Source organism: Chenopodium album, chromosome 24, assembly GCF_948465745.1.
Source record: "Chenopodium album chromosome 24, dcCheAlbu1.1, whole genome shotgun sequence".
Taxonomy (NCBI): Eukaryota; Viridiplantae; Streptophyta; class Magnoliopsida; order Caryophyllales; family Amaranthaceae; genus Chenopodium; species Chenopodium album.
Window position 1 is genome coordinate 28,373,203 of NC_137857.1, and position 19,614 is coordinate 28,392,816.

At 33.1% G+C, this 19,614-nt stretch overlaps 2 protein-coding genes across 3 annotated transcripts; one reads left to right on the plus strand and one right to left on the minus strand.

Moving 5' to 3' along the window:
• Positions 1–1,626: 1,626 nt before the first annotated feature.
• LOC145610755 (S-type anion channel SLAH4-like) lies at positions 1,627–4,928 on the plus strand. The gene is made up of 2 exons (XM_081666053.1): positions 1,627–2,950; positions 4,680–4,928. The coding sequence occupies exons 1-2, from the start codon at positions 2,051–2,053 to the stop codon at positions 4,926–4,928; spliced, it is 1,149 nt and encodes a 382-aa protein (XP_081522179.1). The 5' UTR covers positions 1,627–2,050.
• Positions 4,929–6,664: 1,736 nt separating this feature from the next.
• On the minus strand, positions 6,665–18,921 carry LOC145611505 (uncharacterized). 2 transcript variants are annotated; one of them, XM_081666839.1, is made up of 14 exons: positions 18,647–18,920; positions 18,375–18,512; positions 18,084–18,208; positions 17,939–17,977; positions 17,687–17,779; positions 17,483–17,599; positions 14,093–14,188; positions 13,276–13,389; positions 12,112–12,165; positions 10,661–10,708; positions 9,472–9,622; positions 8,753–8,918; positions 7,181–7,250; positions 6,666–7,074 (listed from the first exon to the last, which is right to left on the minus strand). In XM_081666839.1, the coding sequence occupies exons 2-14, from the start codon at positions 18,448–18,450 to the stop codon at positions 6,817–6,819; spliced, it is 1,407 nt and encodes a 468-aa protein (XP_081522965.1). In that variant the 5' UTR covers positions 18,451–18,512; positions 18,647–18,920; the 3' UTR covers positions 6,666–6,816. The 2 variants fall into 2 exon arrangements, with proteins under 2 accessions (XP_081522966.1, XP_081522965.1); XM_081666840.1 differs by lacking the exon at positions 18,084–18,208 and having other exon boundaries at positions 6,665–7,074; positions 18,647–18,921.
• Positions 18,922–19,614: the final 693 nt, after the last annotated feature.

The following is a 19,614-nucleotide window of genomic DNA, read 5'->3' on the forward strand; positions in this document are numbered from 1 at the left end:
CTTCAGATAATTATGTATAGTTTGCTCAATGATTTTCAAGAGGTAAAACTTGACAACTTGGGTTTATGAACTTATGAAGTGGGTTAACAAGTAAATGTGGCAATAAAATATTTAAAGATCGAGCTGGTAATACTACATTAATTTTGATTTATTTTTTTAAATTTTTTTTTTACATAAGCTGATACAACAATAACTATTTGGAAAATGACAATAAAGAAGAAATCGCCCTAGTTGCAAGAATAATTAGCCTCAGTTCGTTCTTTATCTGTCAACTTTGTGGATATTGGACTATTTAAATCCCGATTGATATTCCAAACGTCCAGTATTAATATTGCACTATTTAAATCCCGGTTGATATTCCAAATGTCCAGTATTAATATTGCAATTTACAACTTTCTTATATTTTATCCATCTTAAACACACGCCTACATCTACACACAAAAAAATGGGTTTTTCTAAGTTATGCCCCCAAACTTCTTCGGTTTCTAAGCTGTGCCGCCCATGCTTTTTCAAACGTCTAAGCTGTGCCCTCAACCTCACTAATTTTTATTAACAATAACCTTTGACGTTAACAATAACTATTTTTTTTATTATTTTATTTCTGATTTTTTAAATTTTTTAAAGTGTTAAACCAATAAGAACGGGACATATGTCAAATTAATAACGCCACGACACCATTGTTGATAAAATAACTTAACTTTCGTAAACGGATATGACTGTCAAAGGGTATCGTTGATAAAATTTTGTGAGGTGGAGGTACAACTTATAACTTTGAAAAAGCATGGGTACAGCTTGAAAACCGAACAACTTGGAGGGCATAGCTTAGAAAAACCCCAAAAAAATTTACACTCTCCGTATATATAGAGACGGAGGAAGGATGAAGGAAATGACCTAATTTTCTAACGAAAGTTGTGGATATATGGTAGGGTCTAAAAGGATAAATACCAACTGTAAAGCTACTTAGAAAACACTATTCGTCACCATAAATCTAAAATACAGTCCAATACGGGTAGCACCCACCTTTATCAGCCGCCACTACATTGGATTAGTAGCATGGAGACATTCTATTTCATTTGTACCATGTTTGTTGCTATATGCTACAGTATCTTATACTCCCTCCGTCCCGCCCATTGCCATTTTTTGGTTCAAACTTGTAAAGCTTTAACCATAAGTTATCGTTAATCGATAAAAGATAATATAGTTATAAGTGGTTTTGTTAGATTCATGTCATTGTATACTTTATTAATATTACGTTTTTACAATTTTTATATGTATGAAAACAAAGATATAGACATTTTAATACGCGTCTTCGAAACCGTAATGGGGCAAAAAAAAAAAATAGGGATAGAGAGAATATTTCACCTGTTTTCTAAATCCGTGTGGTTTTCACTTTTTACACTATTTATCATATATTAGCTATGATAATAACTTATTACTACTCTCTATCTCTGAGAGTAATCGATATATTTAACTTAACTTAATTTAACAATTTACATATTAACGGAACTATAGTTTTTGAATATGTACTCTATAACTAAGGGTTTGTTCACATTTACTGAATTGAGTTGAACTAAACTGGACTGAACTATTTGGAGCTGAACTGATTGGAGCTAAACTGAACTGAACTGAGCTGAATGAATATTTTATAAGAGAAGGAAATTAGGAGCTAAACTGAATTGAACTGAACTAATTGGAACTGAACTGAACTGAACTGAACTAAAATTAAGCTGATGTAAACAGGCCCTAAGTTGATAATGGTCAAAAAAGTTCACTTGGCAAGTGTATTAAAATAGTTCATTAGTGTGAAACGGGGAAAGTATTTTATTTTGTATTTGTTTTTTTTTTTTTTAACAATATAATTAAAGCATGTGTCATTATCTGCCCAAGTTGCACGCACAACAAAATTAATTAAGCTTTTGATGCACTATATATACTTCATGAACCACCTTACAAAATGTAGTGAAACTTCCATAAGATTTCTTATAATTATACTTGCATTTTTCTCTTTTTTTTTTTTCTTTTATTTCATACCCACCAAAAATAGACAATTATGGAACCCAAATCAAGTTCTCAACCTGTCATAGAAATTGTTATAGATCAACCAAAGTTATTATTAGCAAATAATAATGATGCCAATAAAGACACCAAAGTTAACATCTATGAGTATTTTGTAAATACCATATTAGTTAAATTTCATGCAGGTTATTTTAGAGTAAGTTTTTCCTTGTGTGCTCAAGCATTACTATGGAAAAACCTAATCCAATTCATCAAAAATAGCCAGCACCACCATTATTTACGCGATTTGGCTACATTCCACGTGCTACCAACAATAGCTTGTACACTCTTATGGTCAATTGCTCTAGGAACGTTAATCTCACTATCTTTTCTTTACGCGTTAAAATGTATATATCACTTCGGAAAAGTTAAGGGTGAGTTTTTACACCATGTTGGAGTAAACTATTTGTTTGCACCTTCAATGTCATGCCTCTTATTGCTACAAGCCTCACCTTTTAACCTACCAATGCACGATGACATCTATATGAGACTACTTTGGTGGGTGTTTGTGCTTCCAATATTCATCCTAGACATAAAAATTTATGGACAATGGTTCACAAAGGGAAAGAGGTTATTGTCAAGGGTGGCAAACCCTACTTGTCAACTATCAATTATCGCGAATTTGGTGGCTGCTAAGGCTGCCGTGGACATGGGATGGTTAGAGATTGCTTTGTGTTTGTTCTCATTGGCAATGGCTCATTATTTGGTGTTGTTCATCACGCTTTATCAGAGACTTCCAGGGAGTAATGGTGTGTCGATGATGCTAAGGCCGGTTTTCTTCTTGTTTATCGCGACTCCAAGCATGGCGAGCTTAGCTTGGGGCTCTATAAATGGAAAATTTGATGAAGGTTCCAAGATGTTATTCTTTCTCTCCTTGTTTCTCTTCATGTCCTTGGTAAGAACTTGTTTTACTTTTCAATCTATCTTTTAATTGTTTGAGTGATCATGTATATTTGCATATATTTTTTATTTTAATTCTTTCTACCATTTATAATTAATTTCTACTCCCTCCGTCCCTAAATTACATTGCTCTTTGGAAATTTACACGGGAATTAAGGAGGGAAGAATAAGACAAATAACAGTAATTAGATAATGCAATAGGAAGTACAAAGATAGATAGTTATTACTTATGACAAGCCATCAATCCTTTGCAAAAAAAAAAAGGACCAATCACATGCTCCTAATTAAAAATTTTTAACCAATCATATTCATTGTAATTTGGCACAAGGATTATGAGTGAGATTAGGTAAGGATGACTGAGAAAGCATTAAATATAAAACATAAAAAGAGAGTTGATTTACTAAAAAAAAACCTACCAAAAATAGAAAGGAGGAATGTAATTTTGAAATACCAAAAATAGAAAGGAGGAATGTAATTTAGGGACGGAGAGAGTATAAATTATACAACCTAATACTAAAAAAAAAGGTATTCTTATCAAATATTACCTGAAAATCTTTAAAGTTGAGCAAAATATGAAAACATACTACACTCACTTTTGTGTAATTGTCGGATTAATTTAGGCAACGCTTACTACATTTATACGGCCCTTTTTTTTAATCAAACCATCTACAAAATGCCTAAAATAAATAAATAAAATCAAAGGAATTAAACTAACAAAAAAATAAAATTGGACCTGTCAAAAAAAAAAAATGGAATAAATTTTCATGAAAGATAGGTAAATATAGTTGGGGTTATGGTTCTCATGCATTGCATCTTTGCATGTTTATTTTGAACGTACTTTTTATTCAAATTTGATGGCGGGTGCATACATTTAATTGTCATTGTCAAAGAGAATAATCTGATTAAATAGTGAGAAAGTAGTAGTAAATTGTTGAACTATCACAAATTAATTAATACATTTAATTAATAGCTGCAAATATTTAAGTATATTAAAGTAATTGATAGCGTCAATCTGTAAAGCATTATTCATGAAAGTGGAACATTTTACGTACCTTTTTCCAAAAATGACATATTATGGTCCCTCAAAAAGTTCATTTTCATTAGTCACTAGTTCACTACTCCATAAGCATGTAGTTTTAACCAATTAGTCAACTTTAACTATGAAATTAATTACAAAATTACTTTAAAAAAAAAAAAAAAATTACTCCCTATGAGTTCTGTTATAACTCTATAAGAAATGATAAACACATTGGCGAAAGTATTATGTATTACAAAGTATTTTTTTAAAAAAAATAATAAATAAATGTAACACTACAACTACTTTAAAATTTATGCTCCTTGACGTTAAATTTGTACCAATTATACATTAATTCATCTATCAATATAAATGATGAAAATATCATGGTATGTAAGTGTATATCAAAATTAATCAAACCATCTTTACATGATTGTAATTATATTTAATATATAAATAAAAATATTGGTCAAAATTAGCATGTGAAAAACTCAAATCAAACTATTTTGGAGTATAATAATTTAAAATCGGGTAAAGTATAAAGAAACATACTTTCATTTTTTTTTTCTAGAAGAAATGTCCTTTAGAATTATCTAATTACTCTAAAGTTCTATTGATTTTTTTTTTTTTTTTTTAAAAAAAAGACTAATAAAAATCTAAAATTCTAGCATGTGATCCAAAATTTATGACAATGGTTATGAAATTTCAGGTAAGTAGACCAACATTATTCCATAAATCGATGAGAAAGTTCAACATAGCGTGGTGGGCGTATTCCTTTCCAATGACGTTGCTAGCGTTGGCGTCAATTGAGTATGCGCAACAAGTGAAGAATGGTGTTGCTCACACGCTTGCTCTTGTGCTCTCAAGTCTTTCTATTTTGGTCACTCTTGCTTTAATGGTCCTTACTACCTTCAACATCAACAAATTGTTCATTCGCACTCAACCAAATAACCAATAAAGATCTTCAATAGCTTTTACAGATCCAGAAAGTTCATGCGAATAATTATACATAGTCTGACAAGTTTGTTCTTGTCCTTTAGGACAATAACAAGTGCCTATTGGTATTTTTAGACCTCATGTTGGTATAATATTGTACTAATATGAGGTTTTGAAGTACCAATATACGATTGTTATTAATAGGGATCTACTCTATTTATTTATTTATTTATTTTTCATTCTTTCTTTCTTCTTCTATTACTATCGATCGAGGTCCGTGTAATGAAAACCTAATATTCGTAAGTAGAAACATTGCCTAATTAAGTGCTCCGTATTCCACAATTTTTTTTCCTCTCTTTATATTTTAAGTATATTTAGAGGTGTACGGCAATTTGATGTGTATAAGATGAAGTTTTAAAATAAAATACACGATAAAACCGTTTGTCCAACTCAAAGAATGACCATAGTAACTAACGATGAATGTTTCGAGTTTTGCTCAAGCCTAACAATTTGTTGGAGTAAATAGAGTAAAAGTCATGTTTTTTGGTTGGTTTGTAGCTTTTCTAGAGTATGATCAGTTTACTCCATAAGTAAGTTGTGGCCTACTACGTTTCCCACAAGTGGGTTGTGGAGTAGACTTTTTCCATGTCTAGATTCACTCTTTGGCTTTTAACTCTTTCTCTTGGATTCCTTGATGGCCTTTTGCTTTTCTTATGTAAGCTCCACATTCAATTGGTTATTTATTGTGATTAAATCATCTTCATTATTTAGTCACTCATTTGATGGTTACATTCCACTCTTCATACTCCTTGCATTGTGTATATATGACTTTGAATCTTTTCATAAAAAAACATTATTATATACATATTAAAAAGAGCTTATCACATTCTTCTTGTTTGGGAATAAGTTTATATGGCTCCACCTCTCACCCAAAAGTGTCTTTGCGTGAGAGTGGTGTGTAAACTTAGGAAACGTACCGGCGATACAATGTACACCCCGATTGCGCCGAAATTTATTTTCAAATTCAGTGACGAAATGTCATGACACACCAATTTTCCTTTGATCAAACAAACACATTATTCTTACATTTTGTAGCCTTTGAAACACTTATTTTGCAACACAATTTATATTGCATCATAATCTCTCTGTAATCGTATTACTTTCAACATAAATTCATCATAATGCGGTGAAGATTGTTAATTCTTTCTCGAGTAAACATTATTGTAAATGCTGACCTCCTTCATCCATCTCCTGTCCCTTGCTATCGTGCATCATTGGTGGGTTAGTATCATGCCTCGAGGCTAATCATATGAGTCGCGAGCTCTCTTGCTTTGATTGAGGTGTTCTTGACATGTAGTAGTCATATTTACTACCTTGATCTATCCTGAGTCTTAAAAGATTGAAAAGATGTAAACTTGAGGGGAAAAAACCATAGACTAGAGTTGACAACATTGGGTTGGACATTGGACTTAAAATTGGGTTCGAAATTAAGTTTGAAGGGCGCAAGACCATTTCATTCGGAATTAGAGACACCGAGATGCATACTTGAAGTTGGCTACTAGCTAGGAGCCAGGAGGGATAGCTAATCAGCATGAAATTGTGATTGTAAAATAAAATAAATAAATAAAATGAAAAAAAAAAAGGGCAAGTGATGAAAATCAATCCCAAGATTCCTGAAACCGGAAAGCTCTAACACTTGAGCTATCCCTCACTCTCAGGAAACAAAATTACTAACTCAACAATTTTAAAATGAAACATTGCTCTTCATTATCTCTATGCGCGAAAATAATCTCATTTTTTTTTATAAAGAATGGGTCAAAATTCAGATGAATATACACCTCTAGAGATTTTTTTTCCTCAAAACTTAAATAGACATAAACTATAGAAAAGTAAAATTTCTGTCCAGTGTGTCATACACTATAGTTCCCAGAGTCCAGTAATTTAGAATCCTCACTAGGATCGTCACTTTCCGATAACTGAATGTGTGACTTTGCACTCATTTTATTCCACTCATTTTCCACACGAAAGAAAACCCATTGAAAACGACGGAAAATCTCTAGAGCAGTAATAGCAAAAACGGTAAGGTAATTATGTCGGAGATGGGCAGAAAGCTTGTACGTCCAAGTACATCGCATAATCAAATTGCTTCCAATCACCCAGCAATAAACCTGATAATTCCATGGAACAATGATGAACAAAACAAATATCCTACTAACATTTAAAGGTATCATTTAATAAGGTATGTAAAAACTGTTTTATAAAGGGGTTACTTACCCATGTCCGTCCATGCAGAAGGTATGAGCAAATATGAGGTCTGCCAAACTTGAAAATCCGAGTGAAACAGCTGAATGTCAAAAGAAAAATCACATGAATACTCAAAATTCCAGGTGTAGCGATGAGCAGTTTTCAATAATAAGAGGAAAAAACTACCAGAAGAATGGCTTATCATTTGAGAAGTTAATTATTTCAACTAGATGCAATGTAAGAATGTAGCTCTTCACAGTGGTCATCAAAGACCATGATTTTACGATCAACAACAACAACAAAGCCTTAGTCCCAAAATAACTATACAGCCAATTTTTAAAAATTTGGTCCTAGTCTGTTTTTTTTTCCAGTTTGAGAGATTATCATCAACCAAAAGCGTGATAAGACTGGAACTATACTAAGGATCTTAAGTTGGCCACTTTGCCAAAAAAATAGTTCAAGTTTCAACATTTCAAGATATATTCCCAAGATTAAGAAGGCTTCTTACAAAAACATTCATTAATTTTATGTTAGAAAAACTTCTCACATGTAAAAGATAAATTTCGATTTCAACCTACTTTCTTCCCCTTTCTAGCCATAGTGCCCTTCCCCCTACATATTTTCCCCTAGAGGTCTGTTTTCAATAGCCTTCATACTCTCCTTATCCCGCCTTTACAATGCCGCAAATGTGATACAAGACTTAGCGATGAATATCAAGTTCATCAATAAAAGTGATAATCCATTGTTAAAAGTTTAAACTTGTTGGTAGCATTGAAATGTTTCCTTGCTACAATCACACCCACTACCTTGCATGTTTCTATTTCTTCCATAAACAAATGTAGGCTTTTTAGCCATTTTCTGCACTAATTATCAATCAATAAGCACTAGGCTCCTAATGAGAACTTTAATCAAGAGTGAATTAATACAGTATTAGCAACATGATTCTCTCTCCTCTTCTCTTCCCGAAATAGTGAGATTTGAGGGCAAACGGAAGAGAGAACATTCAATATATGCATAAATCATTGAACAACAATAAGAACAAATCAGAGTTATAAACAAATAAAATTACTCCATTAATCAAATTAGTCCTCCCTGTATTCTTTCCTTTTTTTCTTTTTAACTTGTGTGTTAAATAGTGTTCACTTTGCTTTGTTCACAGAATAGCCCCCCTTTTTGGGAATTTGCTATCTCAATGTAACTAAAGGATCAAAAGAAACGGTGAACAAACAAGGAAATGATGATAGTCAGAGACAGTAGATGTTGTGAACTAGTGATATGCCATAGTCCCACACATAGGAGGAAGAGAAAAAAGACGAGGGAGGGAGGGGGCAAGAAAGTGGGAGGTGTAAGTGACATACTTAAACTATAGTTTTAAACCTACTAATATTTAACACTACTTTTGGAAGAAAGCCCCTGTACTTAAGAGTTAAGAAAAGCATTAGAAATTTTGCAAGTTGAAAATACCTTTACACGTGTGAAAATTAGTGTTCCAAGTAGCAAGAAAAATAGAGGATTAAATAAAAGCTAACGTAATATAAAGTATTCAATAAAGTAAACAACATGGATACCAGTAAAAAAGGTGGTTTTGCCACGTAAACATACCTCATATCCCAATCTCGTGTAATATCCCAGTAAAAGGAATACATAGAATTCAAAAGACTTGACATCAACCAGAGTGGCCGATATATGCTTGTCCACTTATCTGGGAAAACATGATATTTGAGTGCTGAAAGGAAGATAACAGGTACTGCTGTGGAATATTTTAGAGCTGATACAAAAATAATTAAAATGAGTTCACAATATTGTGGATATTAAGAGATTCAACAGAACAATTATCAAGCGCAGAGAGGACCTAAGGATCAAGTTGTATGCAGCCTCACCTACATGCCACAGCCACTATAGACTGGGCATATACTAGTTAATTTGTCCAAAAGACAATACTGAAAACTAGTTGTTGAACCTGTGCGATGCCCGAGTAACCGGGTTGTATAATAGTATTCTTGTTAATTTGCTATGTACTCATACAGTCATACTCTGCAATTTTATATACACATTTTATGTTTGGCTGTTATTTCAAAGGATTCATTTGAATCCTAATTGTAAGTAATATAATCATATTTCTACCATGATTCATATTTGTCTTGTAACAATATATCCATATTACTACTACAATATCTTCATAATATTGAAAAATAGTTAGATCCAAGAATATGATAAATGGTCATATTTTAAAGCAATTTCGACCTTTTTAAATGATGTAAAAATCATTAGTCTTGGCAAATGCTTATAAGAAGCAATGCACCTAATGATTATCCTCTTACCATTCAAAAGGCTTGATTTCTCTCCAGTGTCCTTGTATTGACGAAGGCATTGGAATAGCCGAAAAATATATGGTAGAACAAGAACCACTGGAATTGCAACAGAGTGACTGCCACATACAGAATCAGCTTCAAACCATGCAATAGTAGCAACCTACACCAACAACAATCAAACACCACTTACAGTAAGAGATATATAGATATTACTAAGCCAAGTAACAGTAGGTAGCTGACAGACCCAAGGTCAAAGAACCATGATATGTGCAGTGTAAGTACTGAACCCCCCATCACCAAGTTAACAGAAAAATTAATAGCTAGGAAACAATACAGGAAACATGGGGACTGGTGTATTTTTCTTAAACAAACAGCCATGTGCAGCAACAATACAGGGGAAAGACTGTGCTGTCCAATATAGAACAAAGTAAGGCAGCAAAATTTGATGTTACCAAGAAAATATGATCCAGAAATCTAAACTTTTTACCAAAATAATGTTCAAATATTTGGCACGAAGTAAAAAAGATTTTTCCAAGAAACTAATAAAAGACAGAAATTGAAAGTTTGAGGCCTACTGTTGAGGAAGCAGTTTTTTTCTTTTCTTTTTTTTTTTTTTTTTTTTTGACGAGTGAGGAAGCAGTTTCTAATACATATTATAGTTTATTACAATACACTAACATGCAATATTGGTTTTTTTCTCTTCGGTATACTACGTGCCAGTCCACAAGCTCTTGAATAATTGTTCTCCACATCAAAGATTTTGATGACTGTCAAATTAATATGTTATCCAAATCAACAATTTTGCTAACTCTAACATGACTTGCTTGTTAATGTAAGATATATTCGCCAATGTAGTACAATGATATGTATTTTTTTAAAAAAAACAAAAATTTAAAAAAAAAAAAAAAGAAAAAAAAGAAACATGACTGTACAATTGTCCTCAAATTAAAATACAAGGTAATATCTTATATCATAATAAAAGTTAGAAACAAAAATGGAGAAGTGATTGAGATGTGAAAATTAAGGCCATGTTCATACAAGATTCTAGCTAACAAGGAAACTCTAAAAGCAGATAGATTTCCTTTCGTCACAACTTCGTCATAGTAAATAGTGTACCCATGCATATACTTCTATCTATTCAATATTAATTAACACAGTAATGAGGGGATGAGAAAGAGGAATAAGGAAAGAAACCAACCTGACGATGGACCATGCGACACACCGAACGCTCCAAGTCTGACAATACCTGCACCAAATAACAACACCAAAAACTAAACTTATAATTCTTCTGATTTCAAAAAAAATATATATATATGCAACACTTAAACTAACACGCTTTTCAATTCACAACTTTGACCATAAATATCTTTGATTTATCTATTAGTAAAAAAGTACAAAAATCAAAAAAAAAAAAAATCAAAGTTACAAAAAAAAATTGATAGTGCTAAAATATACCATGATGTGTAATTCAAGACATATGCTTTAAGAAATAAGAGGTCAAATTTACGACTGTTCATGAATTGTGCAAAACTAACAGTGTTCAATTATTGTGGTATGGAGGAATTGTAATTATAAATACATATTTAAAAGTATTTAGCTCAGCCGTAATGACAGACCATACAACCAATGACCCCTATGCATAATCACCAAATTTTATGATCAGTTTACAAACATTAGTATGGGTACAAAGTTCACTCTACGCTGTGACTTTCAAACAGTAGAGTTACATAAGGCTTAAGTCATCATTATGCTCAATTTTTTTAGTGTATTTGACAGACTAGAACAATCAAAAAGTACAGCTTAATAACAGACTAAACGAACATAGGAAAATATAATATATTACAGAGAGAGGCCCAAAAGTCTAAGAGATGTTGCAAATAAAAATAAACAATAAAAAATAAAAAAAAAATAAAAGAGTTCTAAGGTCTCTCCTCTTCCCCAACCACCTAAAATCAAAGAGAGAAAAAAAAAAGGATAAAGTCAACATCCAGGGAACAGTACTGCAGGAGGTAGCCTGAGCAGCAACCAGCTATATTGTCCAATCCTCCACAAGTAAAACAACAATTCACATCTTAATATAGTTCTTGATCATGGCATATCTCCTTGTAATTAACTCACCCTTCACTAACCAACAGAGGCCCCAAAAACTTGACAACTAGATTTTCCACTTTACAGTTCTAGATTTGTGTGCTGAGGACTGAGGTGACCTGGTGCAATTTTAATTAGCAAATTATGAACAACCAAGAATACACTTTGCTGTGGAAATAGGTGATGTTGGTAATCATCCTCCTATGATCCTGATTTCTGCTTAAAAAGTTATAAATCATTCTCACTACTATTATTTCACCTGTATAATCATAAAGAATGCAAGCCAATCAAGAAAAAGTAAAAGGCCAAACCAAAGAATGTTGCCTAGATTGTAAATTTGTTATTTCAATTCGCTAAGAACTTTCAATGAAATCAGAGACCAGCAACTTCCAATCAGAAAATGTTCCAAGAAGGGAAGAAATTTAAATCAAATTGAGAGTGCAATGAAAAAAACACACAACCAAATGTGCACTATTTTGTTAATCCAAAGATAAAATCCACATACTAGAAGTAAATTTTCAAAGGACATGAATAACTCATACAAATATACAACACTAATACCTTAGACATGGACGTCAAGATATCAGCCAAGAAGAAGTCAGAAAAGGTTATCGCCTGCATTAACAAGCAATAAAGTTAAGTTACTACCAAAATAAAAGTTGAAACTGCAAAAGGGGGTGGGGGAAATGAGAGTTAAGGTTTCATTGCACAGCCAAAAGAGCATTAAAGTTACCATGTCCATTCTCATTTATATGCTTTCTTAAGAGGCAAAGTTATAGCATAGTCCTGGATCACTGTTCCCTCCTCTAATTGATGAGATGGTGATCTCTGCCAAAATTTGTGACCATCTTATAGTGAGGAGGGAGCAATGGTCCAAGACCTAGCAATATTTCTTTTTTAGAGGGGGCTTCCTAATTTACAAGGGAATTGGGGGGAGGGGACTATCAGCAACCTTATACATAAAACAACACCAAAGAGTGTCAATAGAGTGTGTATATGCGTGCGCGCATGCACAGGCATGTAGTTATGTGCCAGTTATAAGCATACTTGGCAACAAAATATTTTGCAATGCCAATGGCCAAACCCTTACAAATCTTCCCAGAGTCCCCACCTCAATGTGTGTACTCTTTCTGGGTCTTGGACCCACATAAGCACAACTTCTGCAACTCTAAAGAAATATTATCCTTGATATTCAGATGAAAATTGAAGATCCTTGCAGACCTGATGATTTTGAATTTCAAACATTTGGGTTTGCATGCCAAAGGGAAGAACACATTAGATGAATGAGTTTAGCTTGCCAAAATCAGATTTGCTTTGTTGGAGCAAACTTCAATATGTTGAGAATCAAGTAATTTCTTCAGGGATGGAATTGAACTTTGGAGTCGAACATTAAATTCGGTCTGAATCGATCTATTTCAACATGTTCTAAGAAAAAGCTTTATTGTTGCAGGAGATGGTTTGGCATTATTTAAGTTATAGTTAATCACTAATGTCAAACCATTGTCTTTCAACATAAAGAGATTTAAGTGATGTCTTTTCAGAGATTAAAAAGTTCTTTCATAAATTTTGATAGTGATGATTTACAAACCTCCTTAGAATTCATTTATTAAGAAAATCATTAATTCCACAAAAAGTAGGGGAGGATTGCCAACTCTACAACATAAGAAGCAAGAGCAGACACATGATCAATTCAACAGCATGAACGCTAAGCAAGAGCTTACTTGCCTGCAGTGGAAGAACTATCCTCCAAAGAGTTCTCAACAGGTAGTACCGCGATGATAAGTAAAAAATGTCAAAAGGGGATATCAAAAGCATAAGAGCAGCAACGTACAAAAGAACCTGCAAAAGCGAGGTGTATAAATGTGAACAACTGATCAAACAATTTCTAAACATCCAAAATAAACCAATTTCACAAACATTCAGATTAGCCTAGAGCGTTGAAACAGATGGGGGAAGCCAGCGAACTTTTTTTTGACTAAAATCAGTTATAAACTATACCGTCCTGCAGATTGTGGATATAATCAGCTGTTGATGCTGATATAATGCAAGACAGTCTAGTTAATTCTGAAAATCTGTGTCACTTGACAAAGAGAGCAGATTTCGAAGTGATATACAATCACCTAAAGCAAAGGTATAAAGCCATTTACACATTAAACCCGTTTTATAAGCATATTACAATGGGAATACTTGAAAAGAATATTCCTAATGACTTCTTTAACACACCATTAACAAAATATTGCATACATGCCCTAGCCAATTTAAGAGAGTACTTCTCTTTGTAGCTGTAGGCACTCAGAAAAATAACATTGCTTCGAACACGCTACTCAAAGCTCCAAATCAGGCCCTAGCAATATATGAAGAAAGTAGAAACACATACATAACATTTAAGTAAACAACAACGAATGCTAAAACAAACATAACAGAAGAAAACAGTCCGGCTTCAGGTTTTACATACAGATATGAGTATCAAATAGATTCAATTTTTTAAACGACATTTAAGGTTATCGGTATAAATGTCAAGAAAAGGAGGTATCTATTACACTGGTTGAGATGCTGCTAATGACACTTCTCCATCTGAGTACAGATAAAGGTATGCTGTCATGCTGGTTGGAACTATGATGGTCATCCAAGTGGCACACTGCAACCAAAACATAACAGTGAGAAACGCAACCAATATTGATTTTCACTAAAAACAGGAGAATAATCTAAAACAGAACGAATTGACTCTCACAACATAAAATAAGTAGCCCAAGTATGAAATAGATGAGACCACATGTTGTCTAATAAAAATTAAATCTCTATAAATACATCAACATATTTATGATGCAATCATCTAAACTCGTGAACAATCATAAAAGGATGGACTGACTATAAAGGGCTTATAAAGAGAATTTCACATGCAATAAATAAGACTTGTTCTTAACTATAAAAATTAATTTATCCCAACAGAGCTGCTTGTACAAAGGGCATCAAGATGAAGAATGATGAAGACAAATTTATTTTGGGGAATATCACTGGGAAAGCAAAATCAGGTAGCCTAGCCATCTAGCCCACGCATGTTGTCGTGAAACAAGTTTCCATTTCACCACCCCCCCCCCCAAGAAAGTATTGATCGAGTAAGAGCAGCAGCTTAAGTGATAGATCCTAGAAATAGCTAAGTAAAATAATCGAGTTCTGATCCAATATGCACATTTGATGTAGTATCTTTGAACATTAGAAGGAAATTAGTTGGATAAATAAGCTTAACAGCTGTTTAAGGCCTTAGTTAAGTTAATACTTCTACAATTGTTTTAGAAGAATTTCTACAAGCAACAACAGACCATTCAAAGTTTCTGCATGCTGGAATCAAGACCTTTGCAATGAAACTCTTGCTTTCACTTTTAATATTTATCTTTGGGGAGAAGTCAAGCTTCTCAGCAAATCAAAAGTAGGCACCTAATTTTGGTCATTACAACTTGTATTCTATAATTGTTCTAGACATCTCAGATATAATAAAAACGGTATAAACTATAAAGACTTTTAATCTCTCATATAGGAACAGTAAAACAAGCAACTAAAACTAAATTGATGGTAAGAGAAAAAGCTGAGAGACTCAATTAGTGTTTCCATCTTGCTGTCGAAGAAGTCTTTAGAAGAAAAGGCTATCAGTTGCTCTAAACATTCCTTGCCTTCTTGAAATAGCCCTCATCATCCAAGAGAAACTCAGGGGACGTTTGGTTTGTTAAACTAGAAGGAATTGAAATAGAATCTCATACTAGGGAGGAATGGATTCAAGATCACGTACTAGTTTGAATTTTTTTGGTTTATTAGTGATTTGGTGAAATGGTTTATACATCTCATTAATAAAATGGATTGTAAATTTCAGGAGGTGAGGTAGGTATGGGATTCAAGGGGGAAGGGGTAGAGTAAGAACCCACCTTGGCATGAGGTTCTATAGTTAACAAGTCTAACCAAACAATAAAATGAATGGAATGGGTTTTCTCTTCATTCCAACCCATTCCAAAAGGTCCAATCAAACGGCCCTTCAAATCCTAGTTCTTGTGATTCCTACAAAGATATTCTATGTCTCGATGATTGAGTAAATGTTTATTTCTTTTTAATTAAGCTCAAGTATTGATCTTTCAGATCTTTAGCAATAAATTACAAAGGACTACATTTTACTATATACCACATTTTGCAAACAATTACTCCCTCCACCCCTTAAAGATTGCCCAATGCTATATTTTGGGGTCAAACTTTTAAAATTTCTACCACAAATTCTCATTAATCTATAAGAAATAATATAATCATCAAATCATGTGAGATCTTGTCAAACTTGTTTCGATATCCACTTTAAGAAAATCAAAGTCATATTATTTTTAAGTATTCAATTTAAAAATATTAATGTTTTTAGACTTTTTTTTTTTGACATGTTTTTAGACATGTCTCGAAAAACGTGAAAAGTTAGATGGGGAAAACATATAAGGATGGTGAGAGTACCTAATAAATTTTCTTTAAACAACTACCTTGTAACACACTTTGTTCAAAATGAACATTATCACTTGACGACTTTCATGAATTCTAAACATAAAGTGTGGCCAACAAAACCCAAGTAACATGGAAGCAAAGTAGAAAGGGGTAATTTTGTACTCAGTAGTTCTCAACACTTAAAGCTCACAAAATCGGTCAAATGGTAATATTATACAGCTTGAGATCTCCACTCCTAATCTCATATATCCATATCATATGGTCATATACCATCACTCTTTCAAGTCAATTTGTCCAATTTCCTCCTTACCTAAGTCTTCTTCACATAAATCCTACAAACCCTCATTGGACAATAATCGTTAAGTTGCTTGTCTTTCCTTTCCAAGGTACTTTCTTTTCTTTTCTTTGAATACCCATAACTTCCCCTATACTCCTATATAATCACTCCTCCCAAAATTATTCTTGTTTGAAGAAATCTCGTCCATTTGACCTATTTTAGGATAGGACCTTAATTTCAACACTTTTGTTTGATTAAAAATTGTAAATTTGTATGCATTTCATCCTCTATGCAAGCATTCTTTAAAAATTGTACCATTTCACCCACTATGCATAAACCTTTGCTTTGTCCTTTAATTAATGTTAGTAGAACACATACATGGGCAGAAATAAAGTCATCATGGAGTCATTGTCAACATTCCCTAGTTATCTAAATGAAAACTATTGACCTAGTCCCCTTCCCAAGACTATAAAAGAGACAAAGGATCCTTTTCAAGCCCACTACCTTTATTTCCATTGGAGGGGGGGGGGGGTAAAAAAAGGATGAAAGTAATTTCAATCTTGCATGTGCATGTAAAAGTTGTGAAAATGAGAGACGGATAAAGGATGTAACCTTCTCGTTCTGTTCCGTGGTTCCATCAAATTTACTTCACTTTGTCTTTGCTAGGGGTTCCTGAACTCAGTTGTGGAAGAGGAAATACATTTTAAGTGGCTCATAAAACAAGAGAGAAAAGCCCTAATAACTATATTTCCTTAGCAGTCTAAGGGCGTACCTAGAAAGAGAGGGAGAGAGAATATATCTTTAACAGAAAACTTTAGGGTACAAGAGAGAGAGAGAGAGAGAGAGAGAGAAATTCAAGACTTCAACTTTGTTTGAATTTAATTACACTCGAAGCCTACTGAAATTTTTTCCATTATTACCATCACTTTTCTTATCTTGATTAAATAGATGAAGTATAAGAGAGTTGCCAGGAAAAATTGATGGGATTTTTTTTTTCTTATCTGCTCTTTGTGGAAGAATAAAACCCTCCAATATAAATAATGTTTATCATTCATCTAAAAATATCATGGCAAACTACAGAAATTGTGGAAACATATGCAACCTGGACCAGAGCTAACAGTGAAATAAAATAAAAGTAATCATACAAGTGCAGAATAATCAATTGAAAATGGATCAAAACTTCATCACCTTCCATATTTCTCTGTGAGTAAGATGATTTTGATCAAGGTCAAATATTTTTGCATAATTGACATTAGCCTGAGAAAAGACCCATAAATTTATCCCCCAAAACCAAACCATCAAAGTCTGCAAAGACAATTCACAAAAATTATCAATTACAGTAAACAACTCAATTCATAAGGAGCACAGGGTACATAATTCATTGTTACTAACCACCAGCAGAAGAGGATTGTAGTATAGAAATGCCTCATACAGAAAGAGATCTCTCAGATCAGCGCTCATTCGCATAACAGAATGCCATCCAATCTGACAGTCATAAAATCGCGTCCAACATAATAAGTTCATTGTTTATCAAAAGTACAATACTTCCTAATTATAACTTGCTCAAGCCCCCCCCCCCCCCCCCCAACCACCAATCAAACCGAAGAGACAAAAAAAACGACATAAAACAGAAAAAAAACTGACCTTGCAACAGCAGAACCCCCAGATGAAAAACAGCAATACCTGTACATCAATTTAATCAGAAAACATTAAAGATAATGTATAAACTAAGCACATACATCCTTTGACCAATCCTACACGACATCCCGAGCAATACAAACATCTTCACCTTAAATCTCCACAAGAAAGTGGGTGATGGCATGATCACCCCGCCACTCAACGGAGATGTTAAATTTATACCCTTCATTTCATTAACCCCAGATGAATGTAAAAGAGATTCTTCACTGCTTTCACCTAATCATGCACAGGTAGCATTAGCCACAAATCAACAAAAAAACTAAATAGGCAATAATTTTCATGTCGATAATGTAATTTGAACTCGTAATGCAACAACTGAATCCGAAACCAAGGGACATTATAACCACATCATTTTAATTCCAACAAAAGATTGAAAAATTACCCAATTCACCAAAAACAGGTCTACTGCCAGATTTCCGGAGATGGGGACTATTAGCATTCACAAGTCCCCCAAACATAGATAAATCTCAGAAATTTGATACAGTGCAATTGCACCTAAACCCACTTCTAACCCTAGAATCTGCACACAAAAAAATTGAAAAACCCCATAAATTATTACAAAATTACAATCGAAAAACCTACATTGTGCAACAAATTTCGTAGAAAAAGTCGTAATTCAAAATCAAAATCAACGGGTATAATTAAAACCTTCACCTTCAAAATGGCCACCACTTTTCAGCGATTCAAACAATGATTTGCGAATTTTTGGCACTATTAAGAGGGAAGAACGTGATCGGCGATTGATGAAGAAATTGGAGGGAGAGGATGATGAAATTGGGGGAAATGATGGAAAATTAGGGATCCGAAGAATAATGGGAGAAAGTGCAGAGCTCACTGAAATTGGATCTCGTCAACTATGGCGTGGAGTATAAGAATGTTAACTTACTTTTGCAATTTTCAGTGTAAGGAAAATCTTTTTTTAAAAAAAATTGAATGTTAGGAAAATTGAAAGTTTAGTGGGTGCCCTTTACTAGCTTGTCTCATAGTCTCATGGCTCTATCCTTGCATGGGTGTTTATTTGGTGGAAGTCTAAGTTTATCTCCTTGATAAACAAATTATAAATAAATTAGTTATTTGGTGGTCTAATTATCATGTTATTTTGGTATGTAAATAAAAAACAACTAGCCTTTTGGCCCGTGCAATGCACGGCTTGTTCATAGAAAATTGAATTGAGAGATGAGTGAGAAAATACCAATAAATAATTATGAGTGTAATATGTAAATAAAAACATAATTAAAGAAATAAAAATTTTGGGACTTTAATTTAAAATGAGACTTAATAGAAAGATGGAGAGACTAAAATCAAAGAGAGTAATTAAAAAGGTTGAATTAAAAAGGGGAGATGAAGATGAAGTGTTTAATGAAAGAGTTAAGAAAAATAGTATAATCAAAAATAAAAAATATAAAATGACATGTGGCACGTTGAGTTGAAGAAGAAGATAGGGAAGTGTAATAAAATGATGACACATGTTTTTTTTGGTTTGCTTTTTTAAATACTAAGTATAGATAGGATCCATATATGAATAAATAGTTGTTAATTTATAGATTTTTTTGACATTTGCTACCACTAAAAACGCCTCTCTTTAGATTCGGTATCAATTTTAAAATATTTTTTACTTTGCA